Source organism: Hyla sarda, chromosome 6, assembly GCF_029499605.1.
Source record: "Hyla sarda isolate aHylSar1 chromosome 6, aHylSar1.hap1, whole genome shotgun sequence".
Classification (NCBI taxonomy): domain Eukaryota; kingdom Metazoa; phylum Chordata; class Amphibia; order Anura; family Hylidae; genus Hyla; species Hyla sarda.
Window position 1 is genome coordinate 148,540,046 of NC_079194.1, and position 26,148 is coordinate 148,566,193.

Below are 26,148 nucleotides of genomic sequence, written 5' to 3' on the forward strand. Positions count from 1 at the left end.
CATAATTTTCCTTAACATAATTTTTTTTAAATTTGATCTGCAAAAACACATGTCATCAATTAAAACAATTTCCTTTCATTTGTTTGAAGTATGTTTTATGATGACAGAATGTTCAGCTATTAAAGAGGACCCATGGCCTCTTCTGACCTGTCTGTTTTAGTATATTCATGTATTCCCCATGAATTAACAATTCTGGAACATTATTTCTTATAGCTTGGAGTTGTTGTTTTGTGCAGTCCCTCTAATATATCTACTAGAAATGTAAGAATAAAACCAACTGGGTGTTACTATCTGGAGGCATGTCCCTACACTGCCTGAATCCATCAAATCAAAGCTGACAGTGCTGAAATATGTAGACACACGCCTCCCCCAACTAGTAACACCCATTTGGCAATTTAGTCATCCATTTCTAGTTAAGATAACAGATAAATGGCAAAACATAGAGCTACAAGAAAACATACTGCAGAATCATTTTTAGTATTAACTAAAACAAGCGGGTGAGAGAAGACAAGTTGGTTTGTCCTTGGAGATGCACATGTGCAGGTTTGAGGTTCCTGGCTAAAGAGTACCATGATATTATTAGGCTTTTACCTCTTTCAGTAACGTCATTTCATATTCCTGCAGCTGCTGCTGAAATCCAAGGTTCGGACCCACATACGACCTTACAGCTTTTACAGCAGACAGGCATTCCTCCCAGCCGAATGATGTCACCGTCATGAGATAGGCAATCAAGATGGTGGTGCTGCGAGATACTCCTGCCAAGCTGTATATTTGAAGCAGAAGACATGAAGACATCAGTTCATCATGATACAACCATGAGTCTAAAGAGTCTAGATTGAGTGATAGTCTGTTTCTGATTGGTGACTTGAAGGTTAACATGCATAGCTGTTTTGTACATTTTGTTGCCTTTACACCACCGAGGTATAACGTGAGTGTAAGGGTTAAATGCATATGTCTTTTGTCTGATGAATGATGCTTTGGTCACATAAAGCTCTCAAGCTAATTTCTATTCAGAAATGTCTAGAAGGCTGTGGAAAGAGTTCCTAGTCCATACCCCTCTCCCCAGAGGGCTAGACCCAAACCAGTTTAGTTTCTAGTCTAGGTCTAGAACAACATCTCCTAGCTCTGTTACTGCTAGATAGACTTACACCTAGTCCAGAGTGTTACTCCCAGGTTTAGTTAACTTCAAGCCTATCCTGTTCTGTATCCGGTTCAAGCTGAAGTCTACTTCAAGCAAATAACAGGCAGATCTGCTGTGATCACTGCACTGTACAGAGTGCGGTGGATTATGGCCAAAAGGTCATCTCCAGTCCATGCTGTAAAGTTTCAGTAGTGGACAGGAAAGCTGGACTAGGATCCCACTAATCCATTCCACTAGTAGCCTACACGTGTGAAAAGCTCACCAAAGATTTTTCATCTGCTGGAAAAGAAACTCTTAAAGGGACAGTGACTAAGTTTTCACTCATCTGTTTTCACTCAAAAGTGTACATTCCACTCTGTGCGAGAAATACTGCACAGAAGGTTCGATAAAGTTTCCAGTTACAGCACTCTGCCACATAGCATTACTATCTACATTCCTAAGGAACTACTACTTCCAGATAGCCTGCACTACGATCCTTCCCCATGAGCTATACTAAGGACAAAACCAAAGAGTTTTGATTCAGTAAGACTGAGTCCCAGTTCCCCACCATTTTTAAGATCTTTGCTTGACAAGAGAACGAATTGTGCTGCTGATGTAGCCTCCATTTATTTTCTAGATTCAATACATATGGAACTCAAACTGTATGGGGTTACACAGAAATCTTGAAATAGTAAGCAACTGAAGCACAAAAATTAAAAGTTTTATAAAGTTTTATTTAGAAAAAAAATCACACACCAGCCCTTGTTTTTCCTGCAATTTGCATGGATATTAAAATGTCCATTTATTCAGAACCTTCTATTGATCTAAAGTTCACTAGAACTATAAAATCTAGCACTGATATATCTGTGATCGCACACTGGTTTAGGAATGAGCAACTCACCAGTGTACAAGGCAGCTGCCTCCATTTAGACGACATTCATGAATAAACTTGATGCTCTCCTTAAAAAACTGAATCCTAAAGAAGAAAGAAAAAATTATCACTAAAGAGAATTTAATAGTAATAAAATAACAGTTTGCTCAGACATGAGATCCAGAGACTTTATTGTACAATAATAGCTATTCAATCTATTATCATCCTCTATATCATGTCTGAGAGGATATCACAGCCCCACCCCCATTACTGACATCACTGGATATAATATAATTATAATTACATTGTGATCAGACATGAGATCCACACACCTTATACTACAGTCACATCAATTCCATTTACCGTATTACTGCTGACAACCAGCCTCTATATCAGGGGTCTCAAACTCAAATTATCTGGGGGCCACTGGAGGTAGCGACTGGGTGAAGCTGGGCCACATGCGACCTTCACATATAATGGCCCCATTATGCACCCCTCACATATAATGCCCCCATCATGCGCCCCTCACATATAATGCCCCCATCGTGCGCCCCTCATATATATATATTGCCCCCATCATGCGCCCCTCATATATATGTAATGCCCCCATCAGGTGTCCCTCACATATAAGGTAAGCCCTGGAAAGGAGAGAATCGGAGTGGGGGGGCACATGACAGGGGGATGATGGCCAGGCAGGGTTAGGGTCAATATAGGCGTAATGCAGAGCGAGGAGTTATGGGGAAGGGGAAGTGGAGGAGTGGACAGGGGGTTTATAGAGTAAGGGAGGAAGAGAAGGAGTCAGTCTGCACAGCGAGGAGAAGATTGAAGACACTGCGCTCCCACCTGTGATGGCGTCCCCTGTGGATGATGTGCTCCGGAGGCTGAGTGAAGATGCATTGCGGAGGGGTCCCCAGTGGCTGGAGGATCAGTTTGCGGCGTTGTCCTAGGAGGTACTGCAGCTGGCTGGCGGGTCCGGTCCAGCGGTCGGCGCTCCCGCCCACCAGCACGGCTTTCACCAGCATCTTCGCCATGTGCCTGGCGCCGTAAGGTCAGTCCCTGGCCGGGTCCCTCTGCTTCCCATTTGGCAGGTCCGGGGGGGCTGCCGGAGGCCACTCGGGTGCGGTGGCTCAGGGAGTTTGGCATGGTGCTCATGGTGGCTCCCTGCGGCAGGAGGAGCAGGCAGCGGCCCGTTCTCAGGAGTTTGCTGCTGTTGGGGGGCAGGGCCTGCACGGATCTACATGCTGTGCTGCGGCTGCACCCGCTCCCCTGGAGGGGAGGCGGTCTATAGCTGGTCTGGTTCCTACACAGGCTCCCATATTGACGGACCCGGCTGGGTCCAGCGGCGTCGAGGAGGAGCAGGCTGCTTTTCTGCCAGAGGAAGACAGGTCCATGGGTGGGGAGGGGGCCGCAGACCCTGCTCCTAGTGACGTCAGCGAGGACGAGATCTTGCTGGACCACATGGAGGACTCAATGGCTGCTGCTGCTGCAGGGGCCTCATGGAGGTCGGATGGGAGGAAAGGTGGGCAGGTACGCCCTCTCTCGCAAGGATCTGGAGTTCCTGGTACTGCCCGGGCGGGGGCTGCTTCGGCTGCAGTGGAGACTTCTGCGGGCTCTATGGCCTCTGCAGCTGCCCTACAGGGATCCTCCGGTGCAGGCAGGGTGCCCACCTGGACGGGAGCTACGATCGCTGGTCCTACGACAGTCGGGTCCGGTGAGTGTTCCACCTTCTCCCTGGATTTGTGGGGGGTGGGGGCTGCGGGTGGGGGTCTGGCGGGTTTGCATATGTTGCTTTCTGGTTTGCAGGCTTTAGTGCGGGGAGGGAGTTTAGGACCTCTGGGATCGCCGTCTGCTGTGTGGGGAGCTGGTGGCGTGTCAATGGGGTTGTCCGGGGTTGGGGGAGCAGCTGGCTTGCAGTGGGGTCACTTTCCGCAATGGCTGCTGCGGGGGAGATGTTTCCGCTACGGCTGCGGGGGCCGGCTTGACCGGGGGAAGCGGTCTGACTGACGGTCCTGTGGCGGGGCCTTCGGCGGTGATGTCTGCCTCGGGGATTTGGGGGGATGTGAGGTTGGCTGACCATGCTAGGGGGGAGGTTTGCATGTGCTATGAGGGGCCTTTGGGTTCCCACCTTAAGGCCAAGGTGCGGGAGAAGATCTGGAAGGGTGAATATGTAGAGATAGAGATATGTAATCTTGATAGGGCTAAATCGAATGACGGTAAGAAGAAGTTGAAGGAGGAGGAACGTCGGCAGTATCATTTGATACCGCAGTCGTTCTCTAACTGGCTCCGGTTGTTCGCCATACTGGCTAGCGTTGTGGGAGATAAGGTGCTGGAGCACTGCTCCGGCCTCTTCTGCTATATGGAGGCCATTGGGGAAGCGTATGACGTCTATGGCGGAACCGCATGGTTGCGATATGATGAACAGTTTAGGCAACGGATGGCGGTGCGTCCTTCCTTGCGGTGGGACAACAAGGATATAGACTTATGGATACGGCTCATGGCCGCCCATCGGAGTGGCCTGCAGTCCTTTCCGGTGCTACCTGGGCAGGGTCAAAGGGGTGGGCTTGCAGTTCAATGAGGGCAATTGCAAATTTGGGACGGAGTGCCGTTTCCGGCCCAAGTGCTCCGGGTGCGGGGGGGGTTCCCATGGCTTGTCCTGTTGTTTTAGGCGGGGTGGTGGGAAGGCCGGAGACTCTGACCTCGAGAGGGGCGACGCCGGTAGTGGTGGAAAGGATGGCGCCTTTCCTAGACCTGTGCCAAAATAGGGTGGCGGTGGAATTGTTGCAAGTTGGGTTTTCGCAAGGTTTCAGGATTCCGAGTCGGGGGGGGGGGGGGGGGGGGTCAAACGGGGTTGTGCGGAATTTGGTTTCTGTGCGGCTCCGCCCTGACTTGGTGGCGGAAAAGTTGCTGAAAGAAGTGGAGTTGGGCAGGATGGCGGGGCCCCGATTTCCAGGTTGAGGGTTTCTCCGTTGGGTCTGGTGCCCAAGAAGAAACTGAATAAGTTCCGGCTCATTCACCACCTCTCCCTTCCTGCGGGGAGTCGGTCATTGGTTCGTTTATTATGTATTCTCTGTATGTTTTGTTTGTCTGTGTTTGTCTGGTCTTGGGACCATTGGGATCGGATCTCTTCCTTTTGGACTCAGTTATGGGTGTCCTCTCCCCTGAACCGTTAGGTTTTGCTTTCTGGGCTCTGGTGAGTTTTTCTCCCTTTGCTATCCATTATGGTTAAGTGTGTCACTTTGAATGTAAAGGGTCTCAACTCCCCCCTAAGAGGTTCCTGTTACAGCGGGAGTTGACTGCGCTGTAGGCTGATGTGGCATTTGTTCAGGAGACACACTTTGACCATAGTAGCACTTTCCAATTCCTACATCACTTATATCCTCAGGTTTTCTCATCTACATCTGATAGGAAGGTTGCAGGTGTCGCTATCTTGATTTCTAGGTCATGCCCTCTAGAGGTAGCTTCTTCTTTTATAGACCCTAGGGGGTTTGTTATAGTCAAGGGTTCCTTAGGAGGTAAGCCTTTACTTCTCTGTAATGTCTATGCTCTGAACTATTCCCAAATTCCTTTCCTTCGCAGGGTCCTAGCCAAGCTCCACAAGTATCCTCCTTCTGCTTTTGGGTGGGGATTTTAATAAAAAAAATTTCGCCCTCTATGGATCATCAATCACTGATGGGCTCCTCTCATTCCCCCGCTCAAACTCGTCTGGCATCCCTTTTTTTAGTCAACTGATTTGTTCTTCCTCTTTGTATGACTTATGGTGCATAAATCATCCGACGGATCGGTCTTTTACTTTTTACTCTCCCCTGCATCGGCTGCACACACGTATCGACTTTTTCTTTGGGAATTTCCCTATGGTGTGCATGCTTGCCGACACATCCCTGGAGCAGATTTCTTGGTCGGACCATAGTCAGGTCCTTCTTTCCTTTTCTCCCCTATCTACCTCTTCACGTCGCTGTCATTGGCATCTCAATGACTCTCTGCCCAAATCTTTGCCCTCCCGGTAGTCAATTCAGGCCTGTATCTCTGAGTATTTTACTACCAATGATGGCTCTGTTGCTTTGCAGGCCATTCTATGGGAGGCACATAAATCGGTGGTCCGTGGTCATTGTATAGCCCTGGGATCCCGTCTCAAGAGAGATGCCTTGGTTTGTTCCCAGGAGCTTCGTGCTGAGATTTCTAAATTGGAAGCTTCTCTTTTGGTTTCCCCTTCCCTTTCGGTTGAGGCGATAGGTAGCTTGAGCTCACCTGGGTGATCTGGCTCTTCAAAAGGTTGAACGCCTTCTTCTCTATGCTACACAGCGGTTCTATGAGAAGGGCAATAAGGCCCATACTATGCTAGCCAGGCGCTTATGTGATCGGGCCGCTGCCCACTCCCTAGGCCCTGAAAGATATCGCTGGTGCTCTTCACTATAATCCTGATACTATTTCCCGTCTCTTTCTGGATTACTAATCTAAACTGTATTCTCTTCCTTCACAGCTTCCGTCTGACCCGGGGGACCGGGATGCTGCTTTGCGTTCCTTTTTGTCACAATGTGATTTACTTGCCTTGTCGGCTGCTGATCGAGCTGTTTTAAACGCTCTGATCACCTACGAGGAGTTGGCTGAGGTAATCAAATCCTTACCTAGTGGACGCTCCCCCGGTCCTCACGGCTTTACCTATCTATACTACAAGACATTTGTATCTCTCTAACTACCTAGTGCCGCAATCTTTTCTACACTCCTTGATCACTCTGATACCCATGGGGGTTAAGGACCCCCATGGTTGTTCGAGCTACAGGCCCATCGTCCTTCTTAACTCTGATCTAAAGCTGTTTACCAAAGTCTTAGCAGTATGCCTTTGTGGCTTTCTCCCTTCCCAAATTCATGAAGATCAGGTTGGCTTTATTGCCTGCCACCAAGGGGGTGGATCTGATAGATTTAATCAACCGGCGCTCAGAACAGGCCCTGGTCCTTAGCCTTGATGCTGAAAAGGCCTTTGATAGGCTTAGTTGGCCATTTATGTTTGCTACTCGTCGGAAGTTTGGGATTACTGGGCCTTTTCTGACTGCCTTACAGGGCCTCTACTCCTCCCCTACTGCCTCTATTAAGCTTTCTCATGTGACTTCACCGAGTTTTCCCTTGTATAATGGAACCGAACAGGGATGTTCGTTGTCTCCCTTGATCTTTGCCCTTTGTATAGAGCCTCTGGCTGCTCTGGTTCGGGGGGCCCGGATGTCTCTGGGGTCCAGTTACTGTGGGGATCAAAAGTTTGGGCACCCCAGGTAAAAATTTGTATTAATGTGCATAAAGAAGCAAAGGAAAGATGGAAAATCTCCAAAAGGCATCAAATTACAGATTAGACATTCGTATAATATGTCAACAAAAGTTAGATTTTATTTCCATCATTTACACTTTCAAAATAACAGAAAACAAAAAAATGGCGTCTGCAAAAGTTTGGGCACCCTGCAGAATTTATAGCATGCACTGCCCCCTTTGCAAAGCTTAGACCTACCAGTGTCATGGATTGTTCTCAATCATCATCTGGGAAGACCAGGTGATGTCAATCTCAAAGGTTTTAAATGCCCAGACTCATCTGACCTTGCCCCAACAATCAGCACCATGGTTTTTTCTAAGCAGTTGTCTAGAAATCTGAAACTGAAAATAGTTGATGCTCACAAAGCTGGAGAAGGCTATAAGAAGATAGCAAAACGTTTACAGATGTCAATATCCTCTGTTTGGAATGTAATTAAGAAATGGCAGTCATCAGGAACAGTGGAAGTTAAAGCAAGATCTGGAAGACCAAGAAAAATATCAGACAGAACAGCTCGCAGGATTGTGGGGAATAAAAATTAAAAACCCACGTTTGACTGCACAATCCCTCCAGAAAGATCTGGCAGACACTGGAGTTATGGTACACTATTCCACCATAAAGAGATACTTGTACAAATATGGTCTTCATGGAAGAGTCATCAGAAGAAAACCTCTTCTACGTCCTCACCACAAAAATCAGCGTTTGAACTTTGCAAATAAACATATAGACAAGCCTGATGCATGGACCGATGAGGTTAAAATTTAACTTTTTGGCAGGAATGAGCAAAGGTACATTTGGAGAAAAAGGGGAACAGAATTTAATGAAAATAACCTCTGTCCAACTGTTAAGCATGGGGGTGGATCAATCATGCTTTGGGGTTGTATTGCAGCCAGTGGCACCGGGAATATCTCACAAGTAGAAGGAAAAATGGATTCAATAAAATTTCAGCAAATTTTGGATGCTAACTTGATGCCATCTGTGAAAATGCTGAAGTTAAAGAGAGGATGGCTTCTACAAATGGATAATGATCCTAAAAACACCTCGAAATCCATGGGGGATTACATCAAGAGGCGTAAACTGAAGGTTTTGCCATGGCCTTCACAATCTCCTGACCTCAACATAATTGAAAATCTATGGATAGACCTTAAAAGAGCAGTGCGTGACAGCCCAGAAATCTCAAAGAACTGGAAGACTTTTGTAAGGAAGAATGGGCAAAGATACCTCAAACAAGAATTGAAAGACTCTTGGCTGGCTAAAAAAAAGCTATTACAAGCTGTGATACTTGCCAAAGGGGGCAGTACAAGATATTAACTCTGCAGGGTGCCCAAACTTTTGCAGATGCCATTTTTTTCATTTTCTGTTATTTTGAAATGATGGAAATAAAATCTAACTTTTGTTGACATATTATAAGAATGTCTAATCTGTAATTTGATGCCTTTATGCACATTAATACAAATTTTTACCTGGGGTGCCCAAACTTTTGATCCCCACTGTACATGATTGGGACTTTTAAGATCTGTCTTTTTGCGGATTATGTCCTTTTGAACCTCACACGTCCTCTACTCTCCCTTCCTGCCCTGTATCGGATTTTGCACTCCTATGGGATGGTCTCGGGGTATAAGGTTAATCTTCCAAAGACTGAGGCGATGCCTTTGAATCTCCTTTCCTCTCTATCCTCTCTTCTTCGGACTGACTTTTCTTTTAAGTGGTCTCCCTCTGCCCTTAAATACCTTGGGTTTCTCTAAACTCCCTCTTATGCTTCCCTGTATTTAGCTGACTTTCTCTTTTTCGAGAGCTTCAGGGTCTTCTAGAGAAGTGGCGGTCCCAATAAATCTTGTTTTTTGGTCGCATAGCGGCTGTTTAAATGACGGTCCTTCCTAAATTGTTATATCTTTGAGAGGCTTCCGGTGCGGGTCCCCCTCTCTGCTCTTCCTCCCTTCAATCTGCTATCTTTCGCTTTATATGGGATGCTAGACGACATTGTTTGCTATGATGGCAGGTAAGGGGGGGTGCAGCTGTACCAGATGAGGCAAAGTATTATTGGGCTGCTCATCTACGTCACCTATCTACTTGGTCCTCGTATCATGCATATAGTGGATGGATGGAGCTTGAGAAGCTATGGCTGGCCCTTGTTCATCCTCTCTCCTCTGGACTTTCCCTCTTTGGGTCCGATGGCTTTTCCCGATATGTCTGGGGATATTGTTCCGTTACGTTTAAACTAATGTCCTTGTCTTCCCCTATGCGTTCCTTTTTGTACCATCCTGATTTCTTGTCTGGTCTGACCTCTAGTATGATGAGTGTTTGGGGCTCTAGAGGGCTCTTTTGTTGGCAGATGTAGTGCATTTTCATTCCCATACTCTTTTACAGTTTGATCAATTAGTGTCTAGGAATGGTTTTCCCTCCTCCGAGCGTTTCCATTATCTCCAGCTTAGTCATTTTATGCCCTCTACCCTGGGTTCTACGGTTATCTCTCAGCCTACGGTGTTTGAACAATTATGCTGTCAGGGACCGCAGGCAAAGGGTCTCCTTTCCGCTATTTATTCCATTCTCAACTCTCCTTTGGGTGGTGCTGACCCTGCACATCGCTACATGGGCCGCTTGGAGGAGGCTCAAAATACCAGTATTACTATTCCTCAGTTGCGGGTGATTTGGGAGAGGGCCTCTAAGGCCTCGATTTGTACGGCTTACAAAGAAACACAGTTTAAACTGCTTATGGGTCGGTACCATACTGAACTCCTAAACAGACTGAATCCTTCTATCCTTCCGCAGTGATGGCGTTGCGGGGTGGGGATTGGGTGTACTTTTCAAATTTTCTGGTCCTGTAAGCTTAAACAAGAAACCGTTTAAATTGTTTATGCATATTCTTTTGGCAGCCAAGACACTGATTGCTAAATATTGAAAGCGGACTGTTTCTCCGTCTGAGAACGAGTTGTTGGCCCCGAGTCCGTGAGATTCGATCCCTTGAGTCTCTGACAGTCTCTTTGAACAATACTGTGCCACTGTTCCTATCTATTTGGGACCTGTGAGATAATTTTACTGATCAGCAGACTCCCTGAGCCATCTACCTGCCTTTCCTCCGTGTTCCCTCCCCTTTCCTTCGTTAAACTATGTGTTTTCTGATAGCTAGAGTTTTTCTCTGTGTTTTGTCTTGTCATTTTGTGCTTCATTTAGAGCTGCTTTCTGTTTTTTACTCTGGCTTTTTTACTATTCAATGGCTTCGGCGGCTGAGTACACATGCCATGTTGATGTATTTGGCTGTATTTGCATTTTGTTCAGGCGCGTAGTAGCCTGTTGCCATTTAATTTGCCCTGCTTTCCAGATTCCTCTGGTATGTTACATTACTGCTTCCTGTATATTTGGAGCTTGTACTTTTATAAAAAAAAATTACAGTTTAAAAAAAAAGCCATCATTTACTGAAACCAAGCAGAGTTTCTAAAAATGGTAAGAAATTGTGTGTGGGGGGGGGGGGGGGAGTCTCTTAGAAAATTATAGACTGGACCAACACCATAAAGGGCTATTTGTTTCACTTGTACGTTTAGGGTATATGTCAGCATATTTGCAAAAAGTATACTATTATATACCGCAGTAGGTCAATTCAGAATAATGGAGGGAACACAGGGGAGATTAATCAAGGCCTGTGCTGAGGAAGAGAGTGCCAGTTGCCCATAGCTGATGAATCTCCCTCATAGTCTCGTAGTGAATATACACTGTTACTGTGTGGACTGGGGGGGTTACGGTGAGGGATGGATCCCCCCCGGAATTCAGGGTGGGGGACAGATAATGGTTTGATCCCCCACCCGCCGCACAGGCTGCCGCCGCCGCTACTGGGGACACATCCCAGATCCCCAGCAGGCTGAGCTGCCTTCTCTGGTATGTGCGATACACGCACATACAGGAGAAGGAGTCTCCTCTGTCTAGCTGCAGCTTACAAAGAGGAAACGTGACCTCCACCCCCACGCAGCACGCAGTACAGGCACCCATGACGTCACTCATCGGCGCCTGTACTGTGGAGGGGAGAAGACGCAGGCCCCTGCTGCTGAGTGGATCGCTGTATGGGACATCAGGTGAGCATAACTTTTTTTATTTTTTAACTCTGCATATACCTATTGGGAAAAGGGGGGTAACTCTGCATATACCTATGGGGGAGAGGGGGAGGGGGGTAACTCTGCATATACCTATGGGGGAGAGGGGGGTAACTCTGCGTATACCTATGGGAAAGAGGGGGGAGTGTAAAACTCTGCATATACCTATGGGATATGTAACCTACTAGGAAAGCTGAGTGATGTTTCCTGTGATAAATATAATTACAGAATTTTTTTTCACCCAGCTTTCCTAGACTTCGGAACAGCTAAAGTTTGCCTGAATATGTGTTACCACATATTTAGGCATACTTTGCTGTTCCGAAGTCTAGGAAAGCTGGGTGAAAAAATATGGCTGCAATTATATTTCTGCAATTATATTATATGTGTTACCACATATTTAGGCAAACTTTGCTGTTCTGAAGTCTAGGAAAGCTGAATGATGATTCCTGTTATTTCTCACAGGAATCATCATTCAGCTTTCCTACTAGGAAAGCTGAGTGATGATTCCTGTGAGAAATATAATTGCAGCCATATTTTTTTCACCCAGCTTTGCTAGACTTCAGAACAGCAAAGTTTGCCTAAATATGTGGTAACACATACAACACTTCATACAAGGGGAGTGTATGTTGTTACCACATATTGTCATGATTCGGCAGGCTGGAGGTGGATCCTCTGTGCCAGAGAGGGATTGGCGTGGACCGTGTCGGTGGACCGGTTCTAAGTTGCTACTGGTTTTCACCAGAGCCCGCCGCAAAGCGGGGTGGTCTTGCAGCGGCGGTAGCAACCAGGTCATATCCACCGGCAACGGCTCAACCTCTATGACTGCTGAAGATAGGCGCGGTACAAGGGAGTAGACAAGAGCCGGGTCGGACGTAGCAGAAGGTCAGGGCAGGCAGCAAGGATCGTAGTCAGGGGCAACGGCAGAAGGTCTGGAACACAGGCTAGGAACACACAAGGAAACGCTTTCACTGGCACAATGGCAACAAGATCCGGCAAGGAAGTGCAGGGGAAGTGAGGTATTAATAGGGAAGTGCACAGGTGAAGGTACTGATTAAAACCCATGCGCCAATCAGTGGCGCACCGGCCCTTTAAATCGCAAAGACCCGGCGCGCGCGTGCCCTAGGGAGCGGGGCCGCGCGTGCCGGGACTGCACAGACGGGGAACGAGTCTGGTAAGCGGGTCGAGATGCGCATCGCGAGCGGGCACGTCCCGCATTGCGAATCGCATCCCAGCAGGTCTGACCGGGGCGCTGCGAACAGGAGAACGCTGTGAGCGCTCCGGGGAGGAGCGGGGACCCGGAGCGCTCGGCGTAACACATATATAGGCAAACTTTGCTGTTCTGAAGTCTAGAAAAGCTGGATGAAAAAAATATGGCTGCAATTATATTTTTTCAATTATATTATGTGTTACCACATATTTAGGCAAACTTTGCTGTTCGGAATTCTAGGAAAGTTGGGTGAAAAAAAATATGGCTGCAATTATATTTCTCACAGGAATCATTACTCAGCTTTCCTAGAAGGAAAGCTGAGTGATGATTCCTGTGAGAAATATAATTTCTCACAGGAATCTGTAGCTAGCCACTTACCTACCTATCTAGCTAACAACCAACCTAACTTTGAACATACCTAGCTACCTACATAGCCAGCAACCTATGCATGTAGCTAGCTACCTACTTACCTGCCTATCTACCTAGCTAACAACCTACCTACTTTCTGATGTATTTACATACTTGGGGAGGTCTACAGTGGGGGATAGGCCTACTTAATGGGGGACCTACTATCCTAATTATGGGAGGGCAGTGCACTGGAAAAATGCAGAGTCTAACATGTTTTTCCTGCAGATGCTAAAGAGATGGTTTTGGCTGGAAGAAGTTGACATGTCAGTCTGATCCAGGTGCAGTAGAAAAAGAAAGAGGACATTGCTGATCAGAAATGACCATACCTGTGAGTCCCTAGATGTAGCTATAATCACTTACAGTATATGGTATACAGATCCTGTGTACAGCTGGTATCTACCTTTATATGGTCCTGTATACAATCACTTATATGGTATACAGGTCCTGCAACAAAGTCCAAGACCACAGTGTCAAAAATTGAAAACTCTGGATATGTGCAAAAGAGCAGTAGTTTACTGGTTCCCCAAACGCTTTTTTTGAGGAACAGATAAATGATAGCTCTTTAGCACATATCCAGAGTTTTCCATTTCTGGTGCTGTGGTCTTGGACTTTGTTGCATGTTTGGCATACGAATACCAAACATGCAACAAAGTCCAAGACCACAGCACCAGAAATGGAAAACTCTGGATATATGCAAAAGAGCTATCATTTATCTGTTCTATTTGGATCACTACGGGGACAATGGATTTATCCAGTGCTGTCTTCTACTGCTTTTCTGTATTCTGTGTACTGTTGGTATCTACTTCTTTATGGTCACTGTACAGGGAGATACAGGTCTGTATACAATGGTTTTATTCAGTAACAGTATGATGCATTAGTCAGTCACTGTGTGATGTAAAGTGTGTTACTGATGAGGAAGTATTATTTGGTCCTGTTATTGTTTATATTCTGGTATTATTGGTATTGTTAGTCTGTACATAGTGATTTTTACTCAGTATGGCGGTATTTCCCAGTCTGTGTGTACTGAAATAATTTTTTCCTTGTATACTGATATTTTTGGTAATATTGGTCTTAGTATTCAGGATTTGGTCAGTAATGGTATGGTGGTAATATGCATAGTGATTTTATTCCTCCTTGTATACTGGATTTAATGCTTAAAATTGTCCTTTTCTATAAGACTTTTACTTATTGGACTTACTTTTTGCTCCGTGGTCTGTAGTTTTTATTGTTATTTTTGTTTTGATGGGACTTTTTGATCACTTTTAATAAACTTTTTTTCTGGCATATGAAGAGACCAGAAATCAGCAATTATGAACTTAGGTATTTTTTTTATGTTTACACCATTCACTATGCAGTTTCATTAATGTTATATTTTAATAGTTCTGTCATTTCCACATGCGGCGATACCAATTATGTTTATTTTTGTTTACACTTTTATTAGGGGAGGGACGTGATCACTGATGTTCGGCATTAGCAATAAATGAAGAGCGCTCAGCTTGTAAGCGCATTTCATACATCCAGACTGCAACCAAGGCATACATGTACACCATGTTTTGTCAAGGTGTCAATGGTGCCTACACCAACCCCTCGTCCTGACCTCACACACACAGCCTACTTCCCACAGTCCTGACAGAACCCTATCTCTTGACTTCACTGGTCCCTGAAGGTACCTGTGATGAGGAGCCTGTATTGTCATGCAAAATCGATTGGCCATGCCCCTTTTAGTCCTCCCCTTTTATGGATCCGCCTTTTTTCAAAGCCACGCCCAGTTACAATGCTATCCCCCCCAGATTTGTGGGGCTTCCTACGCCCCTGTGTGTGAGGCTCAGATTACATGCACAGCACAGAAGCATTATACATTTAGGAAATAGACTCAATATGCTAAGTTTGGTCCATTAAACTCAATGGGCCTACTACAGGCACACCACAGTATATGTCGACATACCTTTTTGCCGATATACTCTGAACATATGTGTAAACATGATGATGTGATCCTAACAATATAGAAATTGTTCTATGGTGTCAGGAGGCTCAGTTTTTTCTCAGATTTAGTTTCTTGGTTTATTAAATGTAGATTTCTGCTGATTCTGTGGTTTTGGATCATATGACCGAGGAGCAGAAGGCGGTTGTCCTGGCTGTGAAATGCTGAATAGAATCTGTGTGTACACGCTGACATTTCATATCTGCAATTGAGATGATTCACAGTGATTTCACTGCAGTCGGCCTAAGATGGGACCAGGGCTTAGTAGGATGTGGCTGGGTATTACACTGTGCAGACCCCTTTGAGGCAGGAAATGAAAAGCACAATGAGATGTAAAGCTCTACATGAACAGTTTTATGTTTACATGGCACCAATATATTCAGTGTCATTGTAGAGAAATTGTCATCACTTAAGTGAAACATTGTGTTCTGTCAATCTGTATTTACATTGTGTCCCACCTCAAAAATTACATCAAGCACAATTTAAAGTGATTTTATTTTAAGAATGCATTTTTACCCCAATAAGGATTCATTGTCCACTAGAAGCACTACAGGAGGCCCCAGGATACATTGCTAACTATACCCCTTATAGAACAATAGACTAGTCACACTGACAGAGATGCCCACCCTAGAAATGACACTGGTAGAAGTGGGAACCTATCCGCTCCACTGACATGTTCATGCAGAGGTCAAGATGAATTCCATGACACATTGGATATACGATCCCTCCCCTGCTATGTGCCATTTACTCAACTTTAATTTTAGGAGAATGGTGTCACTGGTCCATAACCTACAGCTCTCAGCAAGTTTTAGCAGTCACAGGCTGGGAGTTGTAGTTTAAGTTATAGTAACTAATGTGGTGCAGCAGGTGAAGTGGAGAAGTGGACACAGCTAATAGACAGAAAGTAATTTTTTTGCAGAGAAAGTACCCCCGAGTGGATCTTATGATGCTGCCTTATGTCCCGGGATATACAGTAGATTGATATCTATATGACTCTATACTCATTGATAGTGGCTCTATCATGGCTCAGGCAGCTCTGTACAATGGTGACTGTATGGTTCTATACATAAAAAGAATGGCCAGAACATAGGTTAGCTACCCCCCCCCCTTTCTATGCATTGTGCAATCTCATATGTTTATAAGTATCCTGTGACTGTGATTTATACTTTATATCTAACTGCAAGTCCTTTTGTCACATACTGCATGTCAGTTGTATTGCATGTGATTGGTATCATAATTAAACATATGAGCATTAGTATCTTATTTCATTTTATTTTACTATAAACATGACTTTGATTCTTGTTTGATGGGCTGCAATACTCTCCTCCTGATGATCCTGTTTTGTACGTGGGGGAAACACGTTGAGACCCAATAATCCCTAAGGTTCTAGTGATTATTTTGGAGAATCTGTTTTTTCTTCTCGTGGGGATATATTAGTGTCCTTAGAGATACAGCTGTAGCTATTTAGTGAATACCTATTGTATTGGAGCTTTTTTGACACTGGATGGCTGTCCCATAATTGTGTATATTTATCAGCTCCTATATAGATATTTTAATATACAAGTTCTAGTATTATGCAAAAATATCTCCCTTGTGTTATATTGGCACTCCTAAAGGGATACACAAAATCCTGTATATCACAGGGGAACTCTAATAGTCAAACATAATAGACATATTAGAAAAAGAGTTCAAACAACACCTGATATAAAATTCACAAATATTTTATTGTAGATATATTTAAAAAACATATAAGGCGCATTGTGGAGAAGTACTGTAAAAGTCAACCAAGACAAAAAATTGGGGCTTATAAAAGGACTTCTATATGGTATTAACCATGTGCTATCTAATGTATAAAGTGCATATAATAATAAAAAGTGCTGAGGTTGTAAACATATACAATAACCACTGGTAAATCTACTACTCACAAATAAGGGGTACCTTCATATAAAATTTGCTCCTTAAGAGTGAATGGTACACATTGAATGTCTATAGCAACAATAATGCTCATAGCATGTACAGCGGTAAAGGTAAATGTAGATGTTAACCAGATCAATGCATAGATAGCAAATATAATAAAAAAAAGAAAGGGTAAACTAATCAGTCTCACCCATGTGGGATAGCAGTCAAAGATCCGACCCCTACGATCTTTTCGGTTTCCCTTTCTCAAGAGGGAAATATATATATATATATATATATATATATATATATATATATATATTGTAGTTAGGAGTAGCCGTATTAGCCCCCCCCCCCCCCACCCTTATCTGTAGTCTATCATTCTATAGCTATACAATTTATGGCCCAACTTAATGTCCATTCTCCACATATGTTGTTTTAACCCCTGCATATTTTGTGAGATAGAACCTGTGTTTTCTCCTTGTGAGCTCAGAAATGCTTATGACTTGATAAAGGGAGGAAACTCGAAAGCTTGTCTCTACATAATCTTGTTAGCCCAATAAAAAAGGTATTACAAGATACTGCAACTACAGATGATTTTGTTTGTAAATATATATATATATATATATATATATATATATATATATATATATATTTACAGTCACGGCCATAAATGTTGGCACCCCTGAAGTTTTTCAAGAAAATGAAGTATTTCTCACAGAAAAGGATTGCAGTAACACATGTTTTGCTATACACAGGTTTATTCCCATTGTGTGTATTGGAACTAAACCAAAAAGGGGAGGAAAAAAAGCAAATTGGACATAATGTCTCACCAAACTCCAAAAATTAGCTGGACAAAATTATTGGCACCCTTTCAAAATTGTGGAAAAATAAGATTGTTTCAAGCATGTGATGCTCCTTTAAACTCACCTGGGGCAAGTAACAGGTGTGGGCAATATAAAAATCACACCTGAAAGCAAATAAAAAGGAGAGAAGTTCACTTAGTCTTTGCATTGTGTGTCTGTGTGTGTGCCACACTAAGCATGGACAACAGAAAGAGGATAAGAGAACTGTCTGGGGACTTGAGTACCAAAATTGTGGGAAAATATCAACAATCTCTAGGTTACAAGTCCATCTCCAGAGATCTAGATTTGCCTTTGTCCACAGTGCGCAACATTATCAAGAAGTTTGAAACCCATGGCACTGTAGCTAATCTCCCTGGGTGTGGATGTAAAAGACAAATTGATGAAAAGTGTCAACACAGGATAGTCCAGATGGTGGATAAGCAGCCCCAAACAAGTTCCAAAGATATTCATGCTGTCCTGCAGGGTCAGGGAGCATCAGTGTCAGCGCAAACTATCCGTCAACCTTTAAATGAAATGAAACGCTATTGCAGGAGACCCAGGAGGACCCCACTGCTGACACAGAGACATAAAAAAGCAAGACTACATTTTGCCAAAATGAACTTGAGTAAGCCAAAATCCTTCTGGGAAAAAGTCTTGTGCACAGATGAGACCAAGATAGAGCTTTTTGGTAAAGCACATGCTTCTACTGTTTACCGAAAACAGAATGAGGCCTACAATGAAAAGAACACAGTACCTACAGTGAAATATGGTGGAGGTTTTGGGGCTCTTTTGCTGCCTCTGGCACTGGGTGCCTTGAATGTGTGCAAGGCATCATGAAATCTGAGGATTACCAACGGATTTTGGGTCGCACTGTACAGCCCAGTGTCAGAAAGCTGGGTTTACGTCCGAGATCTTGGGTCTTTCAGCAGGACAATGACCCCAAACATATGTCAAAAAGAACCCAGAAATAGATGGCAACAAAGAGTCCAGATCTAAATCCCATTGAACACCTGTGGAGAGATCTTAAAATTGCTGTTGGGAAAAGGCGCCCTTACAAAAAGAGACACCTGGAGCAGTTTGCAAAGGAAGAGTGGTCCAACATTCCGGCTGAGAGGTGTAAGAAGCTTATTGATGGTTACAGGAAGCAACTGATTTCAGTTATTTTTTCCAAAGGGTGTGTGACCAAATATTAAGTTAAGGGTGCCAATAATTTTGTCCAGCCTATTTTTGGAGTTTGGTGACATTATGTCCAATTAGCTTTTTTTCCTCCTTTTTTGGTTTAGTTCCAATACACCCAAAGGGAATAAACATGTGTATAGTAAAATATGTGTTACTGCAATCCTTTTCTGTTAGAAATACTTCATTTTCTTGAAAAATTTCAGGGGTGCCAACATTTACGGCCATGACTATATGTAGATATATATATATATATATATATATATATATATATGTGTGTGTGTGTGTGTGTGTGTGTGTGTGTGTGTGTGTGTGTGTGTGATGGGCTATCAGAGTAATTAGAGGAATAGGAGGACTACAGTACCCAGAAAGATTTTCAGAATTAGGGTTATTTAGTTTAGAAAAAGACAGCTTAGGGATGACCTAATAACTATGCATAAATATATCAGAGAGCATCACACAGATATCTCCCATGTCCAATTTATACCCAAAACTGTATCTATAACAAGGAGGCATCCTCTACATCTGGAGCAAAGAAGGTTTCTCCACCAGCACAGACGGGGGTTCTTTACTGTAAGAGCAGCAAGACTATGGAACTCTCTACCAAAGGAAGTGGTTATGGTAAACTCAATGAAAGAGTTCAAAAGAGGCCTGAATGCATTTACGGAAGGTAATAACATTATAGGTTATGGATACTAGATTTATAGGGACAGAATGTGGTTCCAGATTTTATTCTGATTGCCATTTTTGGAGTCAGAAAGGAGTTTTCCCCCCTGGTATAGGATGATTGGCATCAACCTCATAAGGGTTTTTTGGCTTCCTCTGGATCAACATACACTGCTCAAAAAAATAAAGGGAACACTTAAACAACACAATGTAACTCCAAGTCAATCACACTTCTGTGAAATCCCACTGTTCACTCAGAAAGCAACACTGATTGACAATCAATTTCACATGCTGTCGTGCAAATGGAACAGACAACAGGTGGAAATTATAGGCAATTAGCAAGACACCCTCAATAAAGGAGTGGTTCTGCAAGTAGTGACCACAGACCACTTCCCAGTTCTTATCCTTCATGGCTGATGTTTTGGTCACTTTTGAATGCTGGTGGTGCTTTCACTCTAGTGGTAGCATGAGACGGAGTCTAGAACCCACACAAGTGGCTCAGGTAGAGCAGCTCATCCAGGATGGCACATCAATGCGAGCTGTGGGGAGGTGGTTTGCTGTGTCTGTCAGTGTAGTGTCCAGAGCATGGAGGCGCTACAAGGAGAAAGGCCAGTACATCAGAAGGTGAGGAGGAGCAACAACCCCGTAGCAGGACCGCTACCTCCGCCTTTGTGCAAGGAGGAGCAGGAGGAGCACTACCAGAGCCCTGCAAAATTACCTCCAGCAGGCTACAAATGTGCATGTGTCCACTCAAACGGCCATAAACATATTCCATGAGGGTGGTATGAGGGCCCGGCATCCACAGTTGAGGGTTGTGCTTACAGCCCAATACCGTGCAGGACGTTTGGCATTTGCCAGAGAACACCAAGATTGGCAAATTCACCACTGGTGCCCTGTGCTCTTGAAAGACGAAAGCAGGTTCACACTGAGCCCATGTGAGAGTCTGGAGACGCCGTGGAGAACGTTCTGCTGCCTGCAACATCCTCCAGCATGACCAGTTTGGCGGTGGGTCAGAAATGGTGTGGGGTGGTATTTCTTTGGGGGGGCCGCACAGCCCTCCATGTGCTTGCCAGAGGTAGCCTGACTGCCATTAGGTACCGAGATGAGATCCTCAGACCCCTTGTGAGACCATATGCTGGTGCGGTTGGACCTGGGTTCCTCCTAATGCAAGACAATGCTAGACCTCATGTGGCTGAAGTGTGTCAGCAGTTCCTGTAAGCGGAAGGCATTGATGCTATGGACTGGCCCACCCGTTCCCCAGACCTAAATTCGATTGAGCACATCTGGGACATCATGTCTCGCTCCATCCACCAATGCCACGTTGCACCACAGACTGTTCAGGAGTTGGCGGACGCTTTAGTCCAGGTCTGGGAGGACATCCCTCAGGAGACCCTCCGCCACCTCATCAGGAGTTCATTCAGATCTAGGATGTGTTATCTTAGTGTTCCCTTTATTATTATTTTTTGAGCAGTGTAGTAGAAACACAATAGAGACTGAAATAGATAGACCTTATGAACTATGTAACTATATAATGACAAAGTGATAACAGAATGTTAGAAATCTTTGCTAACTTATTGAAAAAGAAAAACTAAAATATTACATTAACATAAGTATTCAGACTCTTTACACAATACTTAGTTGAAGCACTTTTGGCAGGGATAACAGCCTCCAGTCTTCTTGGATATATTGTCACAACATTTGCATTTGAGGAGGGATAAACCGGGCACTGCCTATCAACATGCAAGAGGGCAGAGATTCAGAGCCCAAAGGCGTTGTGTGCCTAGGACACACCAGACCAAGGCCATGCGTCCTTGACACTTGTATGCCCTATAATACAGTGATTTTTGTGGCAATATATATCCAGACACCAGATATATAAAGGTACGAGGATATTTTTATATTGTCATCTATGGAACAGTATCTATAACAAGGGGGAACACTGTTCCATAGATGACAATATAAAAATACCATCATACCTTTATATATCTTGTGTGGTTCACTTTCACTCTTTGGGTCACTGCGATTTCTGTCCAGATGCAGGAGACGGCCCTGTAGACTTGTCTATTGAATGGTGATCACACCTAGCCATGGAGTAAAGGACACAGTTGAATGCTTCCTCCAGGCTAATCTAATGATCTGTGGAGGTCTGATCTCACAGATCGTTACATGTCAAAAGTTTAGTTAAATGACAGGGACACATTAAATTCATTATAAGCAGGAGCAGAGTGAGGGCCTGTGTTATGCAGATCAGTAGACAATACTCAGGGACTGTATTGAATTATAAATAGTATTATACTCATTTAATGTTTTATTCATTACAAAGCAGCCTTGACACCAGCATAAATTCCCATGACTGTGGTATGAGCATATAAATCCCCTACTTGTTTCGCCTGCTATTCTTGTACTGGTTTTACACTGTACACACAAGCTCTGCTTAATGTTAAGTGGTTTTAAGATCAATTAATTTCCTGTATTAAAAAAAATGACTAAAGATCTAGGCTTCATCTCTGCTAAGTGTTAAACCCACTTCCTTCACAAGGGTCCGCAGTATGGACGATATACCGGCAGTAAAATTTACCTCAGTAGTGTAGATGTTACAGACTGACAGCACATACCAGAATATGCAAAGAATTTCCAGGAAATCTCCAGAGGCAGGAAAGGAAAAAGATTTACTGTGTAGTCATAGGTATCCCCTGAACACTGGCTCGGGATAAAAGGTTAGTCACAAGACAGAACTGTGGCAATAAAACTGTAGAAGGAAAGCACAATATCTTTTCCAGCCTCTCCAAAGGAAAGATAGTTAAAGGGTACCTCTCATCAAATAAACTTTTGATATATTTTAGATTAATGAATGTTGAATAACTTTCCAATAGCATGTTAATGAAAAATATGCTTCTTTCTATTGTATTTTTCCCGATCAGTCCTGTCAGCGAGCATTTCTGACTCATGCTGGAGTCTTAAACACTCAGAGCTGCCAGCCTGCTTTGTTCACAGCCAAACAGGCTGTGAACAAAGCAGGCTGGCAGCTCTGAGTGTTCTCCTTTGTGAACAAAGCAGACTGGCAGCTCGTAGTGTTTAGGACTCCAGCATGAGTCTGAAATGCTTGCTGCCAGGACTGGTAGGGAGACCCCTAGTGGTCATTTCTTCAAAGTGGAAAATTAAATAGAAGTTATTCTGCATACATTAATCTATAAAATATCAAAAGTTTTTTTGATGAGAGGTACCCTTGAAGGCTAACCAGACATCTTGTACAGGCAGCGCTGATGTTGTGGAACAATGTGCACTGCACTACTTATAATGAATGTAGGCAACACAAGATTGTAGAGATCTAAATGTCACACTTGTTATAGGCCACTTGTTTGTATGTGACAGCCTAAACACAGTGCACATAAAGAAGCAGGACTAAACACAAGACTGATACATTTTACCTGCACTGCTACACTGGTACAAACTATCAGGACAGGAGATGGATTTGTATTGCGGATGCAATAGCACCACTTTAGAGATAATTTACTGGGCTGGGCTCACACCTTTTTAACTGGCATGTTAAATGCCTTTCACTTAACACAAGACATTGTAATAATAAAGACTAAACTTCATCTGAGGCGGCAGTAACAACAGCACCACCTACAGGCAAAAAAATCAGATAATGCAAGAAAAAATAAACAAATGATATCCAATTTAACACGTTGTAAATCATTGTTTTGTTTCATTTCATAGAAAAGTTTTTTAAGTTGAACTTCAGATGGCAACAATGTTTTCAGCAGACTGGATCATGAACAACTGTCCAAAGAGCAATATAGATGAATAAATAAAGCTTTCCCCTCATGTGGTAGATCTGCAGCAACAATGAGTAACAAGGACAGAAATACATAATCTATGCATTATATCGCTATATATCAGTCAGGAGGTAGAGAGAACGCAGCATTGTTGTGCAGATCTCGAAAGGTCAATGGTGTCATAATCTGTAGTAAATCCCCCTGTATCTGTCAGGAGGTAGAGAAGACAAAATAATGTTCTGCGGATCTTTAAAGAGGTTGGTAGTGTAATAATCTGCTGAGTATATTACCCTATATCTGTCAGGAGATAGAGGGGACATATCAATGTTCTGCAGACCTCTAGAGCTGACATCCTTGTAATAGTCTGCAGAAAACACTTACACATGTAAAATTACCCCTCAGAAAGTGAACCACAGCATGTATACCAGATTTGCAGATTGTAGATGGGGGATGTTTTTGGAGAAAGGGAAGTGGTTGGAGGGGTCAGACAGCAAGGCTGGAGAGCACCATGTTCGGGGGAAAGGCAAGGAAGTGTTTCTTCACAGCAAAAGTTCTTGGAAGAAGTAACACTTATTGGGCAAATTGTTTATCAGCTGTCACTGTCCACTGCAGTTCCCATAGATCTATCTGGCAGTAATATCTTGAAATCTCAGTCCTAGGAGATGGCATTTGAGTTTTTCTATACAAATATGGATATGGACAGTGGTAGCCCAGGCCCGCCACTGCCATAGAGTAGTACTGTTCTATTAAGTATGTCCTGCTCGGTAATGTACAGTGGTCCCTCAAGTTACAATATTAATTGGTTCCAGGACGACCATTGTATGTTGAAACCATTGTATGTTGAGACCAGAACTCTATGGAAAACTGGTAATTGGTTCTGAAGCCACCAAAATGTCATCCAAGAAATAGGAAAAAGTGAGGATTAAAGAAAAATAAGTAGATAACTAATATAGATAAAGAAAATCCTTACATATAAAAGTAAGAAAAATCTGCTGGGAGCTGTAAATCACTGTCTATGTCAGTGTTTCCCAAGCAGGGAGCCTCCAGCTGTTGCAAAACTACAACTCCCATGATGTCCGGACAGCCTTTGGCTGTCCGGGCATGCTGGGAGTTGTAGTTTTGCAACAGCTGGGGGTACCCTATTTGGGAAAACACTGGTCTATGTAGAGGACAGGAGCTCCTTCGGGGTCCTGTACAGTATAAAAAGTGTCCAAAAAAATTAACATGGAGTCGCCCTCACCTGGTGTCCAAAGGAGCAGCTAACCTGGTACAGGTGAAGAGTACAGAACATGTAATACCTCTCTGTACTGTAGGGGGCGCTACCAGACACCAGTCAGTGCATACACTTCAGTAATACAGGGGTTTTACCAGTAAATTGCCCATTCTGATTGGTCAGTTCATTGACACGTTTCACAGATCTGGACTGTCTGCACATTGTATGTTGAGTCTGGTTTCAACTTACAATGGTCAAGAATAGAACATTGTATGTTGAAACTATTGTATGTTGAGGCCATTGTAAGTTGAGGGATCACTGTACATATAATAAAAGGACGGGGCAACCAACAGGGTAATGGGTATGCTTCTGTAGCAACTGGGGTGTGTCCCCGCCTCTGAGTTTAGCCTGTCTGGACTTGGCCTGTGCATTATACCTGGCTGCCAAGGTGACACCTGTACAATAGTTTACAGGATGGCGCACATATTAAGCATTGGCATACTTTGTCCTAATGGCAGCTCCTGCCTTCCTTAGTTACTGGAATACTCCGGGATTGTTATATATGTCATTTCCTGAACTGTGCTGCATTATCATTTTATTAGATTGCAAGCTATGAAGACAAGAAAATGACTAGCATCACTCACTGTCATACCAATACTTTATAATAATAAATAAGACTATGTAACTATGTGTTAAATTCTGACACAGGAGGTAATAACCCCCATATACAGAAGATCGGACATTAAGTTTTCCACTGAAACTGACAACCTCCTGCCAGTGAGCAGCTGCACCTCACAGCTGAGACAGGGCAATGACATAACCACACAAGGGGACCTCCAGCGACTACACGAGATGTGTGATATGTTCCATTATCTGCTGCAGACTCAAGAAATGAAACTTAGTATATGTATAAAAATACCAGAAGGATTCTTACAAATTCTGTCGCTCTGAGTCAGAGGCCGCTATACACAGATAGGTCATTTCCTGCAAACGAGAGAGGACAAATGTGAGAGACTCATTCACCCCCTACAGCCTACAATATTATACAAAGTTATATGAACACCAGCACCAAAAATGTGAATACAATTTGCCTAATGCTCCAGGTAGATGGATACTAAAATATGTTTGACCCAAAATAAACTCCCAAAATAAACTAAGTATGAGAAAATAGGAGGAAGTCTATTCTCTTAAATCAGCCTATTGCTTTCAGTATTGTGGATTCTGGATCATCAGCAAGACTGATATTATCAGGTGAATGTCTCATGGACCTGCTTTCAGTTTATGTCACACTATTTAAAATGTTCTTCTTATGTACAAAATATGAAGCTAAAAACTGTAAAATCCCTGATTAGAGGTGCTGATTCTTCATCAGCAAAGCTTTAGGCGCGTGACTACATTACAGCTCAATGGTTGTACAGAGCCCTAATTCACATTTTATAAATATGAATAAAAATATTGTATACTGTATTCTTTGTTCACAAACAAATGCAATTACTATTGAATCCCTAATGAAGACGATTATTGTCTTTGAAACATGTTGGAGGTTTTAGCAGTCAACAGTATATAGCATGCTGCCCCCTCATCGATCTTAGTATTCCAAGACCAGCCTTATGA

General features: G+C 43.6%; 1 protein-coding gene across 5 annotated transcripts in view; it reads right to left on the bottom strand.

Moving 5' to 3' along the window:
- Positions 1–26,148, bottom strand: part of LOC130276318 (dual specificity protein phosphatase 22-A-like) — a 69,927-nt gene that overhangs the window by 17,017 nt on the left and 26,762 nt on the right. For all 5 annotated transcript variants that reach the window (XM_056525504.1, XM_056525506.1, XM_056525509.1 and 2 more), the window contains 3 exons: positions 25,469–25,518; positions 2,022–2,096; positions 592–763 (listed from right to left, as the gene is read on the bottom strand). In XM_056525504.1, coding sequence (XP_056381479.1) covers positions 592–763; positions 2,022–2,096; positions 25,469–25,518 — 297 coding nt within the window. The remainder of the gene's footprint in view (positions 1–591; positions 764–2,021; positions 2,097–25,468; positions 25,519–26,148) is intronic.